Here is a 26,300-nt window from a genome sequence, read left to right on the forward strand (position 1 = left end):
TGCTGGTGGCTAGGGTAGACTGCAGAGCCCCATGCTGGTGGCTAGGGTAGACAGCAGAACCCCATGCTGGTGCCTAGGGTAGACGGCAGAGCCCCGTGCTGGTGGCTAGGGTAGAAAGCAGAACCCCATCCTGGTGGCTAGGGTAGATGGCAGAGCCCCGTCCTGGTGGCTAGGGTAGAAAGCAGAACCCCATGCTGGTGGCTAGGGTAGATGGCAGAGCCCCGTCCTGGTGGCTAGGGTAGACAGCAGAACCCCATGCTGGTGGCTAGGGTAGACAGCAGAACCCCATGCTGGTGGCTAGGGTAGACAGCAGAACCCCATGCTGGTGGCTAGGGTAGACAGCAGAACCCCATCCTGGTGGCTAGGGTAGACAGCAGAACCCCATCCTGGTGGCTAGGGTAGATGGCAGAGCCCCACTCTGCAAATGGATGACTCCCGCAGGGGTGGATTTTACGGGGGGGGGGGGGGGGGGGGGGGGGGGGTGTGTGTGTGCTGAGATGATACTGGTTACTAAAGAACATAAATCTAAACTGAAGTTTAAAAATAAAGCTGTCTAGCATTTGTAAGGTACACGCAAAAGCAGACAGTATTTACCCTGCATGCAAAAATCCTGTAATAAATGTATTTTCACTACTGGCAGTGCACCATGGTTTGCCCAGGAGACATATTAACATTACATTAGTGGTGAGGGAAGTCAGTAATCAAACTTAGGGGTCAATCCTACTGTTTTTGAAGGGGGTGATGTGCCATTGCCATGGTGTTTTAATACTTACATTGGTACATAAACTTGTCACCCTTTGCAGGCTGAAATCAGCCTGAATTTGTATAAAACTGCTTAGACCTACGAGTTAGACCTCGGTTGGGGGGGGGGGCACCGCTTACCTGGCTCCAAGGGAGTGGCCGGCGCCCCAGGCAAATAGTGGTGGCGCCGTCCCTGACAGTGGGGAATAGACAGAGGGGCTGGGGGGGCATTGCCACCATAGCAGCAAAAGCAGTGACCACGAGGCCATGCCCCCAAAACCAGGCGCGCGTTTGGCAGCCTCTAAATTCGTGATGGTTTGGTATAATGCACCTGACAAATTCTTTAGCTAGTAACGATAACACTGCGGTTTTATTATCCTATAGCGCAATTAGAGTACAGTTATTATACTTGGTTTCCCATAAACACATGATACAGTAACTGTACTAAACAGCTTACTCCGCCTGCCCCCAGTAGCTGCAGCTTTGAACTGCCGTGACTTCTAATGTGTTCACAATCTCCAATTAACTAAATGGTCAGAACCTCCAGCAGCGTCTAACGTCAGCACCCTGCTCCTGGTGCAGTGCTTAGCCTAAGGCCATGGGTGAGAAATATAGCGTCAAATACTTATTATTAATGCAACAGTTATAGGACTACTTATATAGTATAATATCATGCGGGTGACTAGTGATGTCAGAGAGTAACAAAGATAACCATATGGATAACGTCAGTGGCGTAACTAGATACATGTGGGCCCCATAACAAAAGTTTGTAAGGGCCCCTATTCATCAACTAATGCTAAAAAATGTATATATCACATGATACTTTGTCAGGCAAAGTGGGCCCCTCTCAGCTCTGGGCCCCATAGCAGCTGCACCCCCTGCACCTATGGTAGTTACACCCTTGGATACGTTAAAACCCATCCAGGGTTACTCCGCACAGTCTGGTATTTAGTAAATATTGAGGCAGAGGCTCAGGGGGGCCTCATTATAGTGTAGTCATGCCACCTGTCCCATTTCTTGGATCAGAAGCTTGGGGAGGTACCGTAATCCTCACATGACATCACTGCTCACCAAATATAAGGATATATGACAGGCGTTCTGAGATGACATCATAAAAAAAAATAAAACGCAGGAAAAACTGTGAAAAATATACATCGTTTTCTTATATAAAAGTCTGTTTTTCTTCTAATTATTTACTAAAACCAATTTCAGAGTTGTAAAAAGTATTAGATCAATACTTATGTAAATACTGATATCCTGGTAGGAATAAACCCACTTTTACTGTATTCTAATTAGCAGAGATTACCTCAGACCCCTGGTGCGCTGAATATTTAATTAGCTCGCCATTAATGTCTCCCCCCACAGTGAGAATGAGCTGGTCCTAATTAACATTTGTGTCAATATTGACATTGCTTCGGTTATTTCGTAAGCGGTCCCAATACCCAGCTGTGCTTCACCTGCACTGATACTGACTGGGAGAATGTATCAAACCTCGGAGAAAGATCAAGTGTAGAGAGATAATTACCAACCAATCAGCTTCTAAATGCAGCCCGTAACGATAGCAGTTAAAAGCTGATTGGCTGGTAGTGGTCTGGGAAACAGCCCCTGACTTTTTTCACAGCCTGTAACATGGCAGTTTATCTCTGTCTTCTTCATCTATCTCCAAGGCCTAGCACATAGACCCCTTCGTCTCTTTCTACTTTATCTCTCTCTCCAAGGTTTGATAAATCACTATTTTCAATATCACCCCTCCCACCTCTGCAGCCTTAACCCTAAACTCCCCCTCCTGCAGCCTAACCCTATCCTCCCACACCCCCACAGCCCAACTCTAATCTCATCCACCCCTGCAGCCTATCCCTAACCCTTTATCTAGGTCTAACCCTATCCTCCCCGCCCCCGCAGCCTAACCCTCCCCCAAGTGCCGAAACCTAACGCCAGTACTCACCTCCAGGATGTGTTGGTTTTCTGCTTATCCGGACCCCGACTGCCGTCTGTCTTTTGAACACATCCACATGGTGTGATAAGTTAGACCTTGGGGCATCCATTGGGGGCTGAAAGATAGAAATCATCAATTCACTAGGGAACAATGAGGGGTATGAAACTTGGTATATATCATTGGTTGGTAGTGAAATAATAGGTGGCCAGTCCGGTCCTCGAACTCTACCGACACAACAGTCCATGTTTTCCAGACCACCAGTTATTAATGACTGCACCTGTGCACCAACTAGGTTGTCTGGGATATGTGACAGTAATGACTACACCTGTGCCCCAGTTAGTTGGCCTGGGAAACATGACAGTTAGTAATGACTACACCTGTGCACCAGCTAGGTGATCTGGGGAATGTGACAGTTAGTAATGACTACACCTGTGCACCAGCTAGGTGATCTGGGGAATGTGACAGTTAGTAATGACTACACCTGTGCACCAGCTAGGTGATCTGGGGAATGTGACAGTTAGTAATGACTACAGATGTGCACTAGCTGGGTGATCTGGGAAATGTGACAGTTAGTAATGACTGCACCTGTGCACCAGCTAGGTGGTCTGGGGAATGTGACAGTTAGTAATGACTACACCTGTGACCAGCTAGGTGGGCTGAGAAATGTGGACTGTTGGTAGATCTCAAGGACCGGTTTGGCCAGACCTGAAGTAGGGTATGTACAATATATGGCAATGAATGTACTTATTAATACTGTATGCAGGGCTAAGTGAATTAGATCCTAAATTTGACATTACGAACTAAACAAGAGGCGGTCATCTTAGCCAGAACTGTCTCAGACAGGCACGTTTAATAAATGCGTTTCCCAGCTATTGTAGTGTACTGTACAGGAGACTATAACACATATATTACTTATGTGCTAGCGGAACAGCGCAAATCACAAAGGGATTAATTCAATGTATAATGAAGATTTGTGGAATGCTCAGGGAAGTTGTTATAGACTTATAAAACATAAGTACAGACAACTATGCAATAATCTCATTCAGACTTATATTAACAAAAGCAACAATTCTGCCTCGTTAATCTGCTGTAAATTCTTTATAGGATATCATGCGCTTCAGACAGTGTATAATAATACCCGTACAGATCAGAAATGTTACATGGGCCATAATATCACAGTATACTTGCCCACTCTTTAGGAATGACCGGGAGGCTTGCAAAAATCGCGTGGGGCTTCCAGCCCCCTGAAAGAGTGGACAAGTCTCCTGGCCAGTCGCCACCCCTTTAGCTCCACATTTCCCTAAAGTAGCCAAGGGGGCACTAATGTGATTAACATCATTGTGACTCTGCCCTCATAGCCTGGCAGGGGCGGGCCTGTGGTAGAGTGATTTTGCTCACACTATCCAGCAACACCCCCTCGCCACACCTCCTGTTTACATCACTGTGGGGTCATGCCCACAGTCCCTCTTTCTCATGAATAAACAATGTGTGGGGGATGGGGGTAACCAAACCCCCAAAAAACACAGGCTACACTCAGGGGTGGTTTAAGGCTTCTCAACACCTTAGACAAAGATTCAAACTACTAACTTACAACCCCCCCTCCAACCCCACACTGCCAACAATACCCACATTCCAGACCCTCAAGAGTAAGTGTGGCGGTGGAGTCTTAGACATTCCACATGCGCTACCTGCACTAAATACAACAATGTCTTCCTTCCTCATAGACCTATTTAATTTTGTGATAGGTAGATCCAGCCCCAACCCCCCACCCTGATCCTGATGCCCTGGGCAGCTGCCTGGTAGCGCCAGCCTTGGCTACACTGAACATGTGTGTTTTCTGGAATAAATGTAATTTATTGGACAGCTGAAAGAGAGTTGGGAAAAACCGAGTAAAAGTCAGATTTTCGCTCCGATTTGGTTTTGACAGGAAGATCATCCCACTGAATCACGCTGTCCTCATATACTGGGATAGAAATATTTTCTAACATTTCATGTTGTATAATTTAAGCTATTGACTAATTAATATTTTCCTCACACAGGTTCTTATGGAAAATGCTGTGTTCTTTTTTTTTTATATTTGCCTCGTATCTGTTCTTATTTGATTTAAGAGATCAATTTTACTATGTCCCCTACAGTTTGTCCCCAAAATCCATAGTACATGGTGAGTGACAGGACACAGAGGGGCAAAAATGGGGCGATACTCAGCATGTGACAGGATATAGGGGCAATAATAGGCGATACTCAGTGTGTGACAGGATATACGGGATGTAATGGTATATAGCCAGTGTATGACAGGATATAGGGGATATAATGGGTATATAGCCGGTGTGTGACAGGATATAGGGGATATAATGGGTATATAGCCGGTGTGTGACAGGATATAGGGGTATATAATGGGTATATAGTTGGTGTATGGCAGGATATAAGGGTATATAGTCGGTGTATGGCAGGATATAGGGGTATATAGTTTGTGTATGGCATAATATAGGGAATGTAATGGGTATATAGTCGTGTATGACAGGATACAGGGGTATATAATGGGTATATAGTTGGTTTATGACAGGATATAGGGGTATATAATGAGTATATAGTCTGTGTATGACAGGATATAGGGGAATATAGTTGGTGTATGACAGGGTATAGGGGTATATAGTTGGTGTATGACAGGGTATAGGGGTATATAGTCGTGTATGACAGGATACAGGGGTACATAATGGGTATATAGTCTGTGTATGACAGGGTATAGGGGTATATAGTTGGTGTATGACAGGATATAGGGGTATATAGTTGGTGTATGACAGGATATAGGGGTATATAGTTGGTGTATGACAGGATATAGGGGTATATAATGGCTATACAGTTGGCGTATGACAGGATATAGGGGTATATAGTCTGTGTATGCCAGGGTATAGGGGTATATAGTTGGTGTATGACAGGGTATAGGGGTACATAGTTGGTGTATGACAGGGTATAGGGGTATATAGTTGGTATATGTCAGGATATAGGGGTATATAGTCTGTGTATGACAGGATATAGGGGTATATAGTTGGTGTATGACAGGGTATAGGGGTACATAGTTGGTGTATGACAGGGTATAGGGGTATATAGTTGGTATATGTCAGGATATAGGGGTATATAGTCGGTGTATGACAGGATATAGGGGTATATAGTCGGTGTATGACAGGGTATAGGGGTATATAGTCTGTGTATGACAGGGTATAGGGGTATATAGTCGGTGTATGACAGGGTATAGGGGTATATAGTTGGTGTATGACAGGGTATAGGGGTATATAGTCGGTGTATGACAGGGTATAGGGGTATATAGTCTGTGTATGACAGGGTATAGGGGTATATAGTTGGTGTATGACAGGGTATAGGGGTATATAGTTGGTGTATGGCAGGATATAGGGGTATATAGTTGGTGTATGACAGGGTATAAGGGTATATAGTCTGTGTATGACAGGGTATAGGGGTATATAGTTGGTGTATGACAGGGTATAGGGGTATATAATGGGTGTATAGTTGGTGTATGGCAGGATATAGGGGTATATAGTTGGTGTATGACAGGGTATAGGGGTATATAGTTGGTGTATGACAGGGTATAGGGGTATGTAGTCTGTGTATGACAGGGTATAGGGGTATATAGTCTGTGTATGACAGGGTATAGGGTATATAGTTGGTGTATGACAGGGTATAGGGGTATATAGTCTGTGTATGACAGGGTATAGGGGTATATAGTCGGTGTATGGCAGGATATAGGGGTATAGAATGGGTATATAGTTGGTGTATGACAGGGTATAGGGGTATATAGTTGGTGTATGACAGGGTATAGGGGTATATAGTCTGTGTATGACAGGGTATAGGGGTATTGTCTGTGTATGACAGGGTATAGGGGTATATAGTCGGTGTATGGCAGGATATAGGGGTATAGAATGGGTATATAGCTGGTGTATGGCAGGATATAGGGGTATATAGTTGGTGTATGACAGGGTATAGGGGTATATAGTCTGTGTATGACAGGGTATAGGGGTATATAGTTGGTGTATGACAGGGTATAGGGGTATCTAGTTGGTGTATGACAGGGTATAGGGGTATATAGTTGGTGTATGACAGGGTATAGGGGTATATAGTTGGTGTATGACAGGGTATAGGGGTATATAGTCTGTGTATGACAGGGTATAGGGGTATATAGTCTGTGTATGACAGGGTATAGGGGTATATAGTTGGTGTATGACAGGGTATAGGGGTATATAGTTGGTGTATGACAGGGCATAGGGGTATATAGTCTGTGTATGACAGGGTATAGGGGTATATAGTTGGTGTATGACAGGGCAAAGGGGTATATAGTCTGTGTATGACAGGGTATAGGGGTATATAGTCGGTGTATGACAGGATACAGGGGGCTGTGATGGGTATCACTCTATGTATGACAGGAGGGGAGGGATGGGGGAGGGTCCCGGCCAGGACAATAGACACCTATAGATGTGACACCAGGAGGAGGATCCTCTCCCCGTGTAATCCCCTCAGCTCCGGGAAGAGGGAGGGAGGAGAGGCCGCCGGCTCCCGGGATTCCTCCTCCTGTCACTGACCCATGAGCCTGCTCGGGAGTTACCGGAAAAAGACCAACAATGACGGCTATGAGTCTTTGCAGCTGGTGGAGAGCAGCGGGGACCCGAGTAGCGGCGGCGGCAGGGAGAGGCCGGGCAGCAGGCAAGGAGTGAGCGGGGCGGCGGCTGCAGCATCCGGAGCGTCCCCAGCAACAGCCCGGAGCCCGGCCCGGCAGCCCGACTGCAGCACCATGGACAGCTCAGGTACAGAGACGCGGCGGCCTGCTGACTGTAGGAGCATGGAGGGGAGGGCGGGGGCTGCTGTCCGTGTCTGCCGGGGTGTGCTGCATGTGGGGGGCCCTGACCTCTGCGCTGCATGTGGGGGCCCCTGATCTCTATGTCTGTGCATGCTGCATGTGGGGGCCCCTGATCTCTATGCTGCATGTGGGGGCCCCTGATCTCTATGCTGCATGTGGAGGAGGCCCCTGATCTCTATGCTGCATGTTGGGGCCACTGATCTCTATGCTGCAGGTGGGGGGCCCTGATCTCCATGTCATGAGTATGTGCATGCTGCATGTGGGGGCCCCTGATCTCTGTGCATGCTGCACGTGGGGCCCCTGATCTCTGTGCATGCTGCATGTGGGGGCCCCTGATCTCTATGTCTGTGTATGCTGCATGTGGGGGTTCTGCGCCTGATCACCCCTGCACTGGTTCTGTCTGTAAACACTGTATCTGGGAGCTTCATTCCCCCCAGTAATCTGAGGTTACTTTATTCCAGCACTGCCTGTGTTAATGATATGACTACTACAGTATGTTGGCTATGAGGGGCCGTCTCCACCCAAATACATAGCACTACAGAACTAGTACCGCATGGGTCCTGTGTCATGGCACGCTTCTTGTACCCCGACTCATTGTTCTTAATATTCATGTACCCATCTGGCACATATGCTGTACATGTGCTGTATCAGCAGGTGCCTCAGGTACCCACCTGGCACCATAGTATTATACAGTACATGTGCTATATCAGCAGGTGTCTCAGGTACCCACCTGGCACATAGTATTATACAGTACATGTGCTATATCAGCAGGTGTCTCAGGTACCCACCTGGCACATAGTATTATACAGTACATGTGCTATATCTGCAGGTGCTTCATGTACCCACCTGGCACCATAGTATTATACAGTACATGTGCTATATCAGCTGGCGCTTCATGTACCCACCTGGCACCATAGTATTATACATGTGCTATATTTGCAAACGCTTCATGTACCAACCTGGCACATAGTATTATACATGTACTGTATCTGCAGATGGTTAATGTACCCACCTGGCACCATAGTATTATACATGCTGTGTCTGTACGCGCTTCATGTACCCACCTGGCACCATAGTATTATACCTGTGCTGTCTCTGTACGCGCTCTATGTACCCCACCTGGCACTGTAGTATGATAAGTGTTCTGTGTCTGTGCACGCTTCATGTACCCACCTGGCACCGTAGTATTATACGTGTTCTGTGTCTGTCCATGCTTCATGTACCCACCTGGCACCATAGTAATATACATGTGCTGTGTCTGTACATGCTACATGTACCCCACCGGGCCCTGTAGTATTATACGTGTGTTGTTTCTGTACACGCTCTATGTACACCACCTGCCACCGTAGTAGTTTTTTACGTGTGCTGTGTCTACGTGCTCTATGTACCCCACCTGGCACAATAGTTTTATACGTGTGCTGTGTCTGTAAGCGCTTCATGTACCCACCTTGCACTGTAGTATTATACTGTATGTGTGCTGTGTCTGTACATGCTTCATGTACCCAACCTAGCACCATAGTAATATACATGTGCTTTGTCTGTACATGCTTCATTTACCCCACCGGGCTCCATAGTATTATATGTGTGCTATGTCTGTACGCTCTTCAAGTACCCACCTGGCACCGTAGTATTATATGTGTGCTGTGTCCCCACACACTTCGTGTACCCATGATGCCTTTCCTTATCACTTATATAGGTGCCAATGCACATTCTCTCTGGTATCACCTGTAATGTCATGTACAACCTCTCTGGTATCACCTGTGATGTAATTTGCATGCTCTATTTTCTCCTATGATATTATGTGCACTGTTATCACCTGTGATGTCATGTTTGCCCTCTCTGGTATCCCTTGTGATGTCATGTGTAACCTCTCTGTTATTACCTATGTCATGTGTGTTATCACCTGTGATGTCATGTGCGTCCTCTGTGTTATGACCTGTGATGTCATGTGCATCCTCTGTGTTATCACCTGTGATGTCATGTGCATCCTCTGTGTTATCAGCTGTGATGTCAAGTGCGTCATCTGTGTTATCACCTGTGATGTCATGTTTGCCCTCTCTGTTATTACCTCTGATGTCATGTGCGTCCTCTGTTTTAACAGCTGTGATGTCATGTGCGTCTTCTGTGTTATCACCTGTGATATCATGTGCATTCTCTCTGGTATCAGCTGTTATGTCAATTACAACTTCTGTGATGTCATGTTTGCACGCTCTGTTATTACCTCTGATGTCATGTGTGTCCTGTTTTATCACCTGTGATGTCATGAGCGTCCTCTGTGTTATCACCTGTGATGTCATGTTCTCCCTCGCTGTTATCGCCTGTGATGTCATATGCATACTCTCTGTTATTACCTCTGATGTCATGTGCGTCCTCTGTTTTATCAGCTGTGATGTCATGTGCATCCTCTGTGTTATCACCTGTGATGTCATGTGCATTCTCTCTGGTATCAGCTGGGAGGGTGCCGGACGGGGTCCCGACAGTCGGGATCCCGACAGGCATTCACCTGACGTCGGGATCCCGACTGTCAAAACACAGACAGCTGGGTTCCCGACGGCCACCCGATATTTTCCCTCGTGGGGGTCCACGACCCCCATAGAGGGAGAATAGAATAGGTGGCTCGCGTAGTGTAGCGAGCCACCGTGCCCGCAAGGGGCTTAGTTGCGCTCACTATGCTGTCTGGGTCCGGCCAGTCGGGATCCGGACGTCGGGATAATGACTGTCGGGATCCCGACTGTCTGACCCCTATACCACACCCCAGCTGGGATGTCATGTACAACCTCTGTGTTATCACCTGTGATGTCATTTGCGTACTCTGTGTTATCACCTCTGATGTCATGTGCTTACTCTGTTTTATCACCTGTGATGTCATGTGTGTCCTCTGTGTTATCATCTGTGATGTCATGTTCTCCCTCGCTGTTATCATCTGTGATGTCATGTGTTCCCTCACTGATGGCTGTCAGTGCTCGTTGCAGTTCCATTGACTAGTAAAATGTAGGAACCACAAGGGGATACTGGCAGTGATGAGGTTAATACAAATGTGCATTGCGTTTAGGAATGGCTGTAGGTAGGCACACTACTGCTCAGCTGCAGTGCAGGGTGACTCTGTACTTCGTATATATGCCAGTCCTAATTGGATTTCCTGGGATAGAACTATTTTTATAGCATTATTCACTTGATTAATGAATGCAGTATGTATACTTTGTGTGATCCGTGATTTTACTGCCAACCATGCTTTGTATGCCCGCTGTAAGCACATAGGCTTTGTATGCCCACTGACAGCACATGGGCTGTGTATGCCCACTGACAGCACATAGGCTTTGTATGCCCACTGTCAGCACATAGGCTTTGTATGCCCACTGTACGCACATAGGCTTTGTATGCCCACTGACAGCACATGGGCTGTGTATGCCCACTGACAGCACATAGACTGTGTATGCCCACTGACAGCACATGGGCTGTGTATGCCCACTGTACGCACATAGGCTGTGTATGCCCACTGTACGCACATAGGCTGTGTATGCTCACTGACAGCACATAGGCTTTGTATGCCCACTGTACGCACATAGGCTGTGTATGCCCACTGACAGCACATAGGCTGTGTATGCCCACTGTACGCACATAGGCTGTGTGTGCCCACTGTATGCACATAGGCTGTGTGTGCCCACTGTACGCACATAGGCTGTGTGTGCCCACTGTAAGCACATGGGCTGTGTATGCCCACTGTACGCACATAGGCTGTGTATGCCCACTGACAGCACATAGGCTGTGTATGCCCACTGACAGCACATAGGCTGTGTATGCACACTGACAGCACATGGGCTGTGTATGCCCACTGTACGCACATAGGCTGTGTATGCCCACTGTACGCACATAGGCTGTGTATGCCCACTGTACAGCACATAGGCTGTGTATGCCCACTGTACAGCACATAGGCTGTGTATGCCCACTGTACGCACATAGGCTGTGTATGCCCACTGTACGCACATAGGCTGTGTATGCCCACTGTACGCACATAGGCTGTGTATGCCCACTGTACGCACATGGGCTGTGTATGCCCACTGTACGCACATAGGCTGTGTATGCCCACTGTACGCACATAGGCTGTGTATGCCCACTGTACGCACATAGGCTGTGTATGCCCACTGACAGCACATAGGCTGTGTGTGCCCACTGTACCCACATAGGCTGTGTGTGCCCACTGTACCCACATAGGCTGTGTATGCCCACTGTAAGCACATAGGCTGTGTGTGCCCACTGTACGCACATAGGCTGTGTGTGCCCACTGTACCCACATAGGCCGTGTATGCCCACTGTACGCACTGGTGGGTGCGTGGGTGTATACAGAAGTATTTCTTACTCTCCTATATATTTCTGCACACAATAACCAAGCGACGTGGGGGCTTTATGTGGATTGTCACGTATAGGCCACCAGTGGCGCCTTCAGCTGTTGTTGTACTACAAATCCCAGCAGGGGCAGGCTAACCCCAGTCAGTAGAACTACTGCACACGCTGAGTATATAAAAAAAAACATACAATACACAAATTCAATAATATAACAAATAAAAGCTAGTAAGGATGGAGGTGCACGCTGTCGCCAGCTGGTACACAGTCAGGCCTTGTTCTGTCTAGTTAGAACATTCCGAGCACAATTAAGGGCAGGTGTATCAAACCTTGGAGAGAAAGAGAGAGAGAGATAAAGTGGACAGAGATAAAGTACCAGACAATAAGCTTCTAACCATATTTCCCTATTATTTATATCTCCTCTTCAGAGGGCGGGGCTGGACTGTCATGTCATCTGGTACCACCCCCAAGATGAGAAAAAAACAGCGATTTGTATGGGGCTAAATTATGCCACTCCCATCTTTTGACCACACCCCCTTCACACCGTTGCAGGGTTCTTCTTGCTTTTGTTGTCATCCTGCCCACTTCGCAAGGAACCAGGCAGGATGCGGGAGAATCACCTACCCTTCTGATGGTGCGGGGGACTACTCTAAAAATCTGGGGCCTCCCGCATTTTCCTAGAGGGCAGGCGAGTATGCTCCTCATAGCGATGGTAGGGAACGTCCGGTCCCTTCTCCCGTATGGTCCTCACCTTTAGAGTCACGGTGTGCAGTGGAGTGGTGTATCTCAGCTTGAACGCGTGTCCTTCCTCGGAAGCAAACCCTGACTATCGGAGACAGGGAATAATTTGGGTATGAATTGGCCCCTATATTATTTTCTTGTTGAGTCATTCCAGAAAGAATATATATCAATAAATTGTTATTATTTTTTGACCGGATTGTGTATATGCCGGCAGCGCCAGGGCGAGACACAACCTCTGTTTCATAGCCTGTAACATGGCAGGAGCTGATAGGATAGGTTGGTACTTGGGGGCCTATGTACTAAGCATTGGAGAGAGATAGAGTGGAGAGAGATAAAGTATCAGCCATTCAGCTCCAAACTGCCATGCTAATGGCTGGGTTTGAAAAATAAAAATAACAGGTTGGTAGTTTGTCTCCATCCACTTTATCTCTCTCCCCTGTATCAGGATCCACTATATCTCTCTCCAATGCTTAGTACATAGACCCCTGTATCAGGACCCACTTTATCTCTCTCCAATGCTTAAAACATAGACCCCTGTATCAGGACCCACTATATCGCTCTCCAATGCTTAGTACATAGACCCCTGTATCAGGACCCACTTTATCTCTCTCCAATGCTTAGTACATAGACCCCTGTATCAGGACCCACTTTATCTCTCTCCAATGCTTAGTACATAGACCCCTGTATCAGGACCCACTTTATCTCTCTCCAATGCTTAAAACATAGACCCCTGTATCAGGACCCACTATATCTCTCTCCAATGCTTAATACATAGACCCCTGTATCAGGACCCACTTTATCTCTCTCCAATGCTTAAAACATAGACCCCTGTATCAGGACCCACTTTATCTCTCTCCAATGCTTAGTACATAGACCCCTGTATCAGGACCCCCTATATCTCTCTCCAATGCTTAGTACATAGACCCCTGTATCAGGACCCACTTTATCTCTCTCCAATGCTTAGTACATAGACCCCTGTATCAGGACCCACTTTATCTCTCTCCAATGCTTAGTACATAGACCCCTGTATCAGGACCCACTTTATCTCTCTCCAATGCTTAAAACATAGACCCCTGTATCAGGACCCACTATATCTCTCTCCAATGCTTAATACATAGACCCCTGTATCAGGACCCACTTTATCTCTCTCCAATGCTTAAAACATAGACCCCTGTATCAGGACCCACTTTATCTCTCTCCAATGCTTAGTACATAGACCCCTGTATCAGGACCCACTTTATCTCTCTCCAATGCTTAGTACATAGACCCCTGTATCAGGAACCACTATATCTCTCTCCAATGCTTAGTACATAGACCCCTGTATCAGGACCCACTATATCTCTCTCCAATGCTTAGTACATAGACCCCTGTATCAGGACCCACTTTATCTCTCTCCAATGCTTAGTACATAGACCCCTGTATCAGGACCCACTATATCTCTCTCCAATGCTTAGTACATAGACCCCTGTATCAGGACCCACTATATCTCTCTCCAATGCTTAGTACATAGACCCCTGTATCAGGAACCACTATATCTCTCTCCAATGCTTAGTACATAGACCCCTGTATCAGGACCCACTTTATCTCTCTCCAATGCTTAGTACATAGACCCCTGTATCAGGACCCACTTTATCTCTCTCCAATGCTTAGTACATAGACCCCTGTATCAGGACCCACTTTATCTCTCTCCAATGCTTAGTACATAGACCCCTGTATCAGGAACCACTATATCTCTCTCCAATGCTTAGTACATAGACCCCTGTATCAGGACCCACTATATCTCTCTCCAATGCTTAGTACATAGACCCCTGTATCAGGATCCACTATATCTCTCTCCAATGCTTAGTACATAGACCCCTGTATCAGGACCCACTATATCTCTCTCCAATGCTTAGTACATAGACCCCTGTATCAGGACCCACTTTATCTCTCTCCAATGCTTAGTACATAGACCCCTGTATCAGGACCCACTTTATCTCTCTCCAATGCTTAATACATAGACCCCTGTATCAGGACCACTATATCTCTCTCCAATGCTTAGTACATAGACCCCTGTATCAGGATCCACTTTATCTCTCTCTAATGCTTAGTACATAGACCCCTGTATCAGGACCCACTATATCTCTCTCCAATGCTTAGTACATAGACCCCTGTATAAGGACCCACTATATCTCTCTCCAATGCTTAGTACATAGACCCCTGTATCAGGACCCCCTATATCTCTCTCCAATGCTTAGTACATAGACCCCTGTATCAGGACCCACTTTATCTCTCTCCAATGCTTAGTACATAGACCCCTGTATCAGGACCCCCTATATCTCTCTCCAATGCTTAGTACATAGACCCCTGTATCAGGACCCACTTTATCTCTCTCCAATGCTTAGTACATAGACTCCTGTATCAGGATCCACTATATCTCTCTCCAATGCTTAGTACATAGACTCCTGTATCAGGACCCACTTTATCTCTCTCCAATGCTTAGTACATAGACTCCTGTATCAGGATCCACTATATCTCTCTCCAATGCTTAATACATAGACTCCTGTATCAGGACCCACTATATCTCTCTCCAATGCTTAGTACATAGACCCCTGTATCAGGACCCCCTATATCTCTCTCCAATGCTTAGTACATAGACCCTGGTATCAGGACCCCCTATATCTCTCTCCAATGCTTAGTACATAGACCCTTGTATCAGGACCCACTATATCTCTCTACAATGCTTAGTACATAGACTCCTGTATCAGGACCCACTATATCTCTCTCCAATGCTTAGTACATAGACCCCTGTATCAGGACCCACTTTATCTCTCTCCAATGCTTAGTACATAGACCCCTGTATCAGGACCCACTTTATCTCTCTCCAATGCTTAGTACATAGACCCTTGTATCAGGACCCACTATATCTCTCTCCAATGCTTAGTACATAGACCCCTGTATCAGGAACCACTATATCTTTCTCCAATGCTTAGTACATAGACCCCTGTATCAGGACCCACTATATCTCTCTCCAATGCTTAGTACATAGACCCCTGTATCAGGACCCACTTTATCTCTCTCCAATGCTTAGTACATAGACCCCTGTATCAGGACCCACTATATCTTTCTCCAATGCTTAGTACATAGACCCCTGTATCAGGACCCACTATATCTTTCTCCAATGCTTAGTACATAGACCCCTGTATCAGGACCCACTATATCTCTCTCCAATGCTTAGTACATAGACTCCTGTATCAGGACCCACTATATCTCTCTCCAATGCTTAGTACATAGACCCCTGTATCAGGACCCACTATATCTCTCTCCAATGCTTAGTACATAGACCCCTGTATCAGGACCCACTTTATCTCTCTCCAATGCTTAGTACATAGACCCCTGTATCAGGACCCACTTTATCTCTCTCCAATGCTTAGTACATAGACCCCTGTATCAGGACCCACTATATCTCTCTCCAATGCTTAGTACATAGACCCATGTATCAGGACCCACTATATCTCTCTCCAATGCTTAGTACATAGACCCCTGTATCAGGACCCACTATATCTCTCTCCAATGCTTAGTACATAGACCCTTGTATCAGGACCCACTATATCTCTCTACAATGCTTAATACATAGACCCCTGTATAAGGACCCACTATATCTCTCTCCAATGCTTAGTACATAGACCCATGTATCAGGACCCACTATATCTCTCTCCAATGCTTAGTACATAGACCCCTGTATCAGGACCCACTATATCTCTCTACAATGCTTAGTACATAGACCCCTGTATCAGGATCCACTATATCTCTCTCCAATGCTTAGTACATAGACCCCTGTATCAGGACCCACTTTATCTCTCTCCAATGCTTAGTACATAGACCCTTGTATCAGGATCCACTATATCTCTCTCCAATGCTTAGTACATAGACCCCTGTATCAGGACCCACTATATCTCTCTCCAATGCTTAGTACATAGACCCCTGTATCAGGACCCACTATATCTCTCTCCAATGCTTAGTACATAGACCCCTGTATCAGGACCCACTATATCTCTCTCCAATGCTTAGTACATAGACCCCTGTATCAGGATCCACTATATCTCTCTCCAATGCTTAGTACATAGACCCCTGTATCAGGACCACTATATCTCTCTCCAATGCTTAGTACATAGACCCCTGTATCAGGATCCACTATATCTCTCTCCAATGCTTAGTACATAGACCCCTGTATCAGGACCCACTATATCTCTCTCCAATGCTTAGTACATGGACCCCTGTATCAGAACCCACTTTATCTCTCTCCAATGCTTAGTACATAGACCCCTGTATCAGGACCCACTATATCTCTCTCCAATGCTTAGTACATAGACCCTTGTATCAGGACCCACTATATCTCTCTCCAATGCTTAGTACATAGACCCCTGTATCAGGACCCACTATATCTCTCTCCAATGCTTAGTACATAGACCCCTGTATCAGGACCCACTTTATCTCTCTCCAATGCTTAGTACATAGACCCTTGTATCAGGATCCACTATATCTCTCTCCAATGCTTAGTACATAGACCCCTGTATCAGGATCCACTATATCTCTCTCCAATGCTTAGTACATAGACCCCTGTATCAGGACCCACTATATCTCTCTACAATGCTTAGTACATAGACCCTTGTATCAGGACCCACTTTATCTCTCTCCAATGCTTAGTACATAGACCCCTGTATCAGGACCCACTTTATCTCTCTCCAATGCTTAGTACATAGACCCTTGTATCAATACCCACTATATCTCTCTACAATGCTTAGTACATAGACCCCTGTATCAGGACCCACTATATCTCTCTCCAATGCTTAGTACATAGACCCATGTATCAGGATCCACTATATCTCTCTCCAATGCTTAGTACATAGACCCCTGTATCAGGACCACTATATCTCTCTCCAATGCTTAGTACATAGACCCCTGTATCAGGATCCACTATATCTCTCTCCAATGCTTAGTACATAGACCCCTGTATCAGGACCCACTATATCTCTCTCCAATGCTTAGTACATAGACCCCTGTATCAGGATCCACTTTATCTCTCTCCAATGCTTAATACATAGACCCCTGTATCAGGACCCACTATATCTCTCTCCAATGCTTAGTACATAGACCCCTGTATCAGGACCCACTATATCTCTCTCCAATGCTTAGTACATAGACCCCTGTATCAGGACCCACTATATCTCTCTCCAATGCTTAGTACAGTACATAGACCCCTGTATCAGGATCCACTTTATCTCTCTCCAATGCTTAGTACATAGACCCATGTATCAGGATCCACTATATCTCTCTCCAATGCTTAGTACATAGACCCATGTATCAGGACCCACTATATCTCTCTCCAATGCTTAGTACATAGACCCCTGTATCAGGACCCACTTTATCTCTCTCCAATGCTTAGTACATAGACCCCTGTATCAGGACCCACTATATCTCTCTCCAATGCTTAGTACATAGACCCCTGTATCAGGATCCACTATATCTCTCTCCAATGCTTAGTACATAGACCCTTGTATCAATACCCACTATATCTCTCTCCAATGCTTAGTACATAGACCCCTGTATCAGGACCCACTATATCTCTCTCCAATGCTTAGTACATAGACCCCTGTATCAGGACCCACTATATCTCTCTCCAATGCTTAGTACATAGACCCCTGTATCAGGACCCACTATATCTCTCTCCAATGCTTAGTACATAGACCCATGTATCAGGACCCACTATATCTCTCTCCAATGCTTAGTACATAGACCCATGTATCAGGACCCACTATATCTCTCTCCAATGCTTAGTACATAGACCCATGTATCAGGACCACTATATCTCTCTCCAATGCTTAGTACATAGACCCCTGTATCAGGACCCACTATATCTCTCTACAATGCTTAGTACATAGACCCATATATCAGGACCCACTTTATCTCTCTCCAATGCTTAGTACATAGACCCCTGTATCAGGACCCCCTATTTCTCTCTCCAAGCTTTGATAAATCTCTCTCAATATAGACATACACCACAACAATACCCTATGATTGGCGACATCCTGGGGTCAGGATCGGTGATATCCTGGGGTCAGGATCGGTGATATCCTGGGGTCAGGATCGGAGATATCCTGGGGTCAGGATCGGATTAAGTGGAGGTCCGCCCCCCAAGTGGCACACCTGCGTTTCCCCAACCACTCCCCTTTACCCAGGGCTATTTTTCAGCAGGCTCCAGCAGGAACTGAGGCCCTTATTCTAGTTCACTCTTTCTGACAAAATATTTCTTAGATGGACAAAACCATGTGCACTGCAGGTGAGGTGTTACTTGTGCAGAGATAATTAGATTTGGGTGGGGTTTTACACCTGCCTCACCTGCAGTGCACATGGTTTTGTCCATCTAAGAAATATTTTGTCAGAAAGAGTGAACTAGAATAAGGGCCTCAGTTCCTGCTGGAGCCTGCTGAAAAATAGCCCTGCCTTTACCCCTCCAAACGGTCCCTTCTTCCCAAGTACTTCTCTATGATATCCTCATTGCGACTCGAGCGGGATCGCGGCGGCACCTTGGCGGCACATGCGCACAAGCCGTAGCGTACTAGTATGAATTAGGCCCATTGTTAACGAAAGGCAAAACATTTGTGTAGAAACTGCTTTCCGCCGTGTGTGTTTAGAGACGGAATCAAAAGGAAGCGAGAGATTAGACTGCTGAGAGAAAATCCTGTAGAGTTTAGTAGGAATTATAATGTCATATGCCTTCAGGCTCCGAAAGGCAATTAGTGGGAATCCACTCTAGGAACTGTGACTGTATCACAAGTGCGAACTGTGACTGTATCACAAGTGCACAGGTAACATCCCCACCTGGGGGGGGGGGGGGGGCACAGGTAACACCCCCAGCTGGGGGGGGGGGGGGGGGGCACAGGTAACATTTTATTTACATTGCTGCCTTTTATGCTACGGCTGTGCTCCTGACTCAGAGGTGGACGAACTTATATGCGCCGCTGTGATTGTGCTCGCAGGGTACTTGAGGAAATATATTAATGCACAGATCAAAACCGGCGACTGAGCGGCTCAGACCGGGGAACACCCAGAAAACAGTCATAAAAAGAATCATTATTACAGATTGTGCCTATAGGCAATGCCCGGTCAGAGAGAGTTCTCCCGAACCCTCCGCAGCTCCGTCCCTCCGTCCTGCGGCCACGCACACGCAATACGTAAGCTGCACAGATATTGTGACACCTGTCGCTGCAACACTTCCGAAGGTGACTTGTTCGACTGCTATTGGTCGACACATGAGAATGGTCGTCAGGCCATACGTTGACATTAACAAAAGGTAGACACAAACAAAAGTTCAACATGAAAATTGTTGACACAGGAAAATGTCGACGTGAGTTTTCACTTTGGAAAAACTCATGGTGATCTTTTTTTCACATGTCAACCGTTTACCATTTTGTTTGTGTCGACATTTTGTTTATGGCGACCTTATGTATGTCAGCATTTTGGTGTCGACGTAAAAGCCGTTGACCCTTTATTCTGTAATCATAGATTTGTACTGTATTATATAGAATTTCCCATGTTGCAGACAGGGGGCCTAATTCATGTTTGTACGCAGTGGGCGATTATTAGGCAGAGGAGCGATTATCGGCAAACTCCGCCTGTGCTACGATTGCTATGCACATGCGTCGCGGTGTCGCACTGAGACCTTTGTCGCAGAGTGATTGACAGGAAGTGGTACCGGCGGTGTAACAGGGGTGGTGGGGAAACTGCAGACGTGTCACCATAGTCACCAGTAAGAGCCCTGCGTACTGTGCTTATACCCTCCGCAGTACAAGAATCAGCTGCTGTTTGTATGATCAGTAATAGATGGACGGTGAGTCATGTATACTGCCAGCTATATACATCTATGGGACCAGGAGCATTGGCGGAGCTGATGGCGGCTGACTCTGACTCTCTCTATTAATAATCAAGATTCAATCTGCCCTAATAGATGCGAGAACTGCTCTGCCCGCATGTTCATTTTACAGACAGATCTGCATAGGCCAAAGCCTTCAGCTGGTGTTAACCCATTGCCTGCAGCGGGGTTGCCCCTCTAGTGGGCTACAGGAGGTCCCGCAGCACATCATAGAAACATAGAATTTGACGGCAGATAAGAACCACTTGGCCCATCTAGTCTGCCCCTTTTTTAAACATGTTACCTCAAACCATATTTGATCCTTATTTTTTTGTAAGGATATCAATATGCTTATCCCAAGCATGTTTACATTGTACTACTGTATTTGCCTCTACCACCTCTGATGGGAGGCTATTCCACTTATCTACTACTCTTTCTGTGAAGTAATTCTTTCTCACATTTCCCCTGAATCTTCCTCCCCCTAGTGTCAGTGCATGTCCTTGTGTTCTGTTGCTCCTCTTCCTGTGACTAATGTCACCCACCTGTACCTTGTTATAGCCCTTGATGTATTTGAAAGTTTCTATCATGTCCCCCCTTTCCCTTCTCTGCTCTAAAGTATACATATTAAGATCTTTTAGTCTTTCCCGGTACGTTTTGTGATGTAGGCCATGCACCATTTTAGTTGCCCTTCTTTGTACAGTCTCTAATGTATTTATATTCTTCTGGAGATATGGCCTCCAGAACTGAACACAATACTCTAGGTGAGGTCGTACCAATGACCTATACAGTGGCATTATTACTTCTTACTTTCTACTGCTGATACCTCTCCCTATGCAACCAAGCATCTGACTTGCCTTCTGCATTGCTTTGTTACATTGCCTACCTGCCTTTAAGTCCCCTGAAATAGTGACACCTAGATCCCTCTCTTCCTCAGTAGTTTCCATTATACTGCCATTTATACTATATTGAGTCTTTGGATTTCTGAGACCCAAGTGCATGATTTTGCATTTTTTGGCATTAAACTGTAGTTGCCATTCTCTTGACCATTCCTCTAATTTACCTAGATCCTCAATCATTTGTTTTACCCCTCCTGGTGTGTCTACCCTGTTGCATACCTTTGTGTCATGTGTGCATAGGTAGAGATAAAGTAATGGTGGATGATTCTTCCTGATCTTACCTGGACCCTTGTCACAGGATTAACATTGGCATATACCAGAAAATTCCACTTTCTCCCTCCCTCCCTCCCCTACTTCCTCCCTCCCTTCCTCCCTCCCCCTTCCTTCCTTTCTCGACCCTCTTCCTATCTTTCTCCACCCCCTTCCTTCCTTCTCCTACGTCCCCCCCCACCTCCCATGTTCTCTCCCCCCCCCCCCCCCACCAACTCCCTTCTCCCCCCCCCCCCCCCCCTTCCTTCCTCCTTTCTTTCTTTCTCTCGAATCTGCTCCCGGTCCCGATGGTCGGAATTTTTTGTATGCTTGAATTTGTGCATGTGCAAATCCCAGGAACGAACACCTTCGACGAGTTTCACACTCGCCATGGCATTTGCACCAGGATGGGCAGGAAGGGTGTGGGCATGGCGTGCACGCAGGGAACCGCCCAGCATTTTATGGGCGTGCCTACAAAAACTGTGGGCATGCCCACGGAAACACTGGGTGTACCTCTGCCAACGCAGGCTTACCCATACATCCTCCGTACGGGCAGCAGACGTCACATGACGCCCCCCCCCCCCTAATTCGGAGGATAGTGGGCATTTGAAAAGCAAGTATAGAGTTAATTTTCCCAGGTGTGAGCGAGCATAGAATTAGTTCTCAGCCTTGTGCTTCTTCTTCTCTTTTCTTCTTTCTTCCATGCTCATTTATTCTTCTGTAGACCCAAAGTGTATTGTGTAGTGTGTCATTGCTAAGACACAAAGCGTCCTCTGAGAGCATATCTACCACTAGAACATGGCTGACGTACCAGCGTCTTCCCACTGACCTTGACAAGCACGCCTTTGTGTTGCTGTATATTAGCATTTTAGTATAAGAAAGCTGTTTCTGTCTCTGTTCCTAAACACAGACCGATACCTATCGCTGGGCCTGGCAGCCGCTCCCGTCATGCAAGTAACGCACTATGGAGATATCGTTGGCTTACACACATTTGCGTTGCCCGTCAAAATGTGAAATCTATGTGAGGAATTTTTTTTATTTGCGCACAAAGCGCCCCCAAATTATCCTGTGTGTCTGCGGTATTTCTGTCTGCTTGAACAGCATTCTGGTAATGCTACATGTCTGGAAATCCGTGCGATACGTGCGGACAGGTAATAATAACATAAAGACCGATTCTGTTGTCATTCAGACTTCTGTTACTGGCTTATTAGCGATAACCCCAGAATTAAAATGCAGGTTTAATGAATAGATGCTTGTTATGCTCATTCTGTACTTTGCTGGAGTGCGTCATCATTCAACTTTAATGAGTTAATTGTAATTGTAAAATGGAAATAGAATTTTCTAATTTGTGGAAATGCTAAAGGTTTTCATTTTATCATTTTGAAAAGTTCTTCTGTCCGCACGGACGTAGCACAAAACGAAACATCTTTATTCCTCTGCCTTCCCCTCTCGCTATTGGTCAGCCACACCGCTTCTTTTCTTTTTCTATTCCTCTGCCTTCTCCTCTCACTATTGGCCAGCCACACCGCTTCTTTTCTTTCTCTATTCCTCTGCCTTCCCCTCTTGCTATTGGCCAGCCACACCGCTTCTTTTCTTTCTCTATTCCTCTGTCTTCCCCTCTCGCTATTGGCCAGCCACACCGCTTCTTTTCTTTCTCTATTCCTCTCTCTTCATCTTTGTTGGGTATCGGGTGTGACCCCGCAGCCGGGACTACTGTTTAGGACAGCCACAACAAACCCTATTCTGACTGTTGTACCCCCCAGGCTGGGTGACGGACTCCTGCAGATGTTCTAGACTTCGCCTGTAGCCGTCACATTTGGAAGGGCGAGTTAAGCCCGTCCTAACTCCGGTACAGCCAGGTGTTAGGTATGGACAAGGAGCCAGGGACCCCCCCAGGGGACAGTCAACAGGAAAACTATCTAAGGGGCCTAACTAAAGTTTTAACCAAACGGCGGCTTGCCGGACCCTGGCTAACGCCGCTAAGCGCCAGCGACCTAGTCGCTACGACCTGCGACACCTGTCGCACAGAACAATAAAACAACACAATAGAAGCAGCACACAAAAGTAAGAACCAGGGAAGGAGATTCCCCGTAACAATGGGACGTGGAAAGGGAGTGCCTGCTGGACACCAAATATAGCCAAAAGTAAATGAGACAAGCCTGACCGGCTGAAGAAGGAATAATAACAAAAATAGCAACCTAGGAAAAAGCAAGGAATAAGAAGAACCCCCTCGAGGGCAACTCACGGAACCAGGGGAACCAAGGATCAACGTTCCACTGGGAAGAATCGCTGAGGGAATAGACCGGAATGTGCTGAGGCAGGTGGATAGAGACCAACTGACGCTATCACCGGCGAGGACTGCTGGGCTGGCTCCCTTAAATGATCCTCAGGAACCAATGAGGATAGGAGTCCAGCCCCGCCTATGTTAATTGCCTCCTCAGGCCACCTGTGGTTTATTTGGCCTAATAGAGGCCACCCTATCCTTCTGCCCGGCGGCGTTATCCATTGCTATGCAACGGCGCCGCCGTGAGCAGGAAGTCCCCCCGGTGTCTGCTGGTGTCCCAGGTTGCTGGGAGACGCCAGATCGGAAGGCGGGCGCTGCATCACGCCGCCGCGTCCTCCGGCGTCTCTGGTTGCCTAGCAACCGGACGTCGGACCCAGAAGGACAGGCGTCTGGAAGGACGCGCCGCTCTGTCCTTCCTGATGTGCGCCTACAGCGCGCAACAATCTTTCGCTATTGGCCAGCCACACCGCTTCTTTTCTTTCTCTATTCCTCTGTTTCCCCCCTCAATATTGGATGGCCATGCCGCTTCTTTACTTTCTCTATTCCTCTCTCGCTATTGGCCAGGAACACCGCTTCTTTTCTTTCTCTATTCCTCTGTCTCCCCCTCTCGCTATTGGCCAGCCACACCGCTTCTTTTCTTTCTCTATTCCTCTGTCTCCCCCTCTCGCTATTGGCCAGCCACTCCGCTTCTTTTCTTTTTCGATTCCTCTGTCTTCCCCTCTCACTATTGGCCAGCCACACCGCTTCTTTTCTTTCTCTATTCCTCTGTCTTCCCCTCTCGCTATTGGCCAGCCACACCGCTTCTTTACTTTCTCTATTCCTCTGTCTTCCCCTCTCGCTATTGGCCAGCCACACCGCTTCTTTACTTTCTCTATTCCTCTGTCTTCCCCTCTCGCTATTAGCCAGCCACACCGCTTCTTTACTTTCTCTATTCCTCTGTCTTCCCCTCTCGCTATTGGCCAGCCACACCGCTTCTTTACTTTCTCTATTCCTCTGTCTTCCCCTCTCGCTATTGGCCAGCCACACTGCTTCTTTACTTTCTCTATTCCTCTGTCTTCCCCTCTCGCTATTGGCCAGCCACACCGCTTCTTTTCTTTCTCTATTCCTCTGTCTTCCCCTCTCGCTATTGGCCAGCCACACCGCTTCTTTTCTTTCTCTATTCCTGTCTTCCCCTCTCGCTATTGGCCAGCCACACCGCTTCTTTACTTTCTCTATTCCTCTGTCTTTCCCTCTCGCTATTGGCCAGCCACTCCGCTTCTTTTCTTTCTCTATTCCTCTCCCTTCATCTCTTGCTATTGGCCAGTCACACCGCTTCTTTACTTTCTCTATTCATCTCTCTTCCCCCCTCGCTATTGGCCAGCCACACCGCTTCTTTTCTTCCTCTGTTCCTCTCTCTTCCTCCCTTGCTATTGGCCAGCCACACCGCTTCTTTCCTTTTTCTATTCCTCTGTCTTCCTCCCTCGCTATTGGCCAGCCACACCGCTTCTTTTCTTCCTCTGTTCCTCTCTCTTCCTCCCTTGCTATTGGCCAGCCATACCACTTCTTTTCTTTCTCTTTTCTTCTTTCTCCCACCCTCACTAACATTCAGCCATCGTCAAAATTATAACATGTGTCCCATCCCCTAAAAAGAAAATGACCAGTTAGCACAAGTGTTATATCCCGTGAGCGTTGCTGCTAATGCAGGGGGATAATGATCACAGGGATCCTTGTCAGAAGTAGTGACCAGGACCAGGCTGTTACACTATAACAGGATAGGCCACAGTGTAGGGTTCCCCTGTTATAATTCTATACCGGGAACATCTTATGTATTCTCCTTACCTTACCGTAAACCAGAATAGTTTTGTTGAATAAACAGTGTGGTTATAATGTAGCAGAAGGTTGGTCTTGGTGGGACATTTCTGTAGTTCTACAAGGTTGAGTGCGCCCAAGTAGTCGGTGGGGTAAGGATGTTGCCTATGCCTTTATTACATGTGGAGTCTTTGAAGGTTTAATATTGAGCAAAGAGCACCTACAATCACACTTGCCGTTGGGACAGTCACCGGAAATGCTCAATATATTGAAGGCTTGTCACACAAGTCCAATGTAAATCCCTCCAGTTGATGGGTTTCTGTGATCTACAGGAACAGACAAGCCAGCCATATGTTCTCCCTGGTAAAGATGGCACCCTTTGTTTCTTGCTGAGAGGAGCAGACTGGGATACGGAGAACGCTAATTATAATGAGCATTGTGCAGACGATGGGCATGCAGGGGTCACACCATCTGTCACAGACAATTCTTAGCCCGCTTCTTGTGTTATGGTTTTGCTGGAAATTACTTTAGTCTCACATATTGCGCTACTGCAAACATTCGCTTCAGTA

The 26,300-nt window shown here is 46.7% G+C and overlaps 1 protein-coding gene across 3 annotated transcripts in view; it reads left to right on the forward strand.

Annotated features, from left to right (window-relative positions):
• Window positions 1–26,300, forward strand: part of DNAJC6 (DnaJ heat shock protein family (Hsp40) member C6) — a 74,785-nt gene that overhangs the window by 8,801 nt on the left and 39,684 nt on the right. The window contains exons 1-2 of one of the 3 annotated variants that reach the window (XM_083157694.1): window positions 4,821–4,838; window positions 7,329–7,488. In XM_083157694.1, the coding sequence (XP_083013820.1) occupies window positions 4,836–4,838; window positions 7,329–7,488 (163 nt within the window). In that variant the 5' untranslated portion in view covers window positions 4,821–4,835. Of the gene's footprint in view, window positions 1–4,820; window positions 4,839–7,156; window positions 7,489–26,300 lie in introns of those variants that run through there. The other 2 variants (XM_083157695.1, XM_083157693.1) reach the window with 2 other exon arrangements.

The sequence above is a fragment of the Crinia signifera genome, chromosome 8 (genome assembly GCF_055691185.1).
Source record: "Crinia signifera chromosome 8, ASM5569118v1, whole genome shotgun sequence".
In the NCBI taxonomy this organism is placed as follows: domain Eukaryota; kingdom Metazoa; phylum Chordata; class Amphibia; order Anura; family Myobatrachidae; genus Crinia; species Crinia signifera.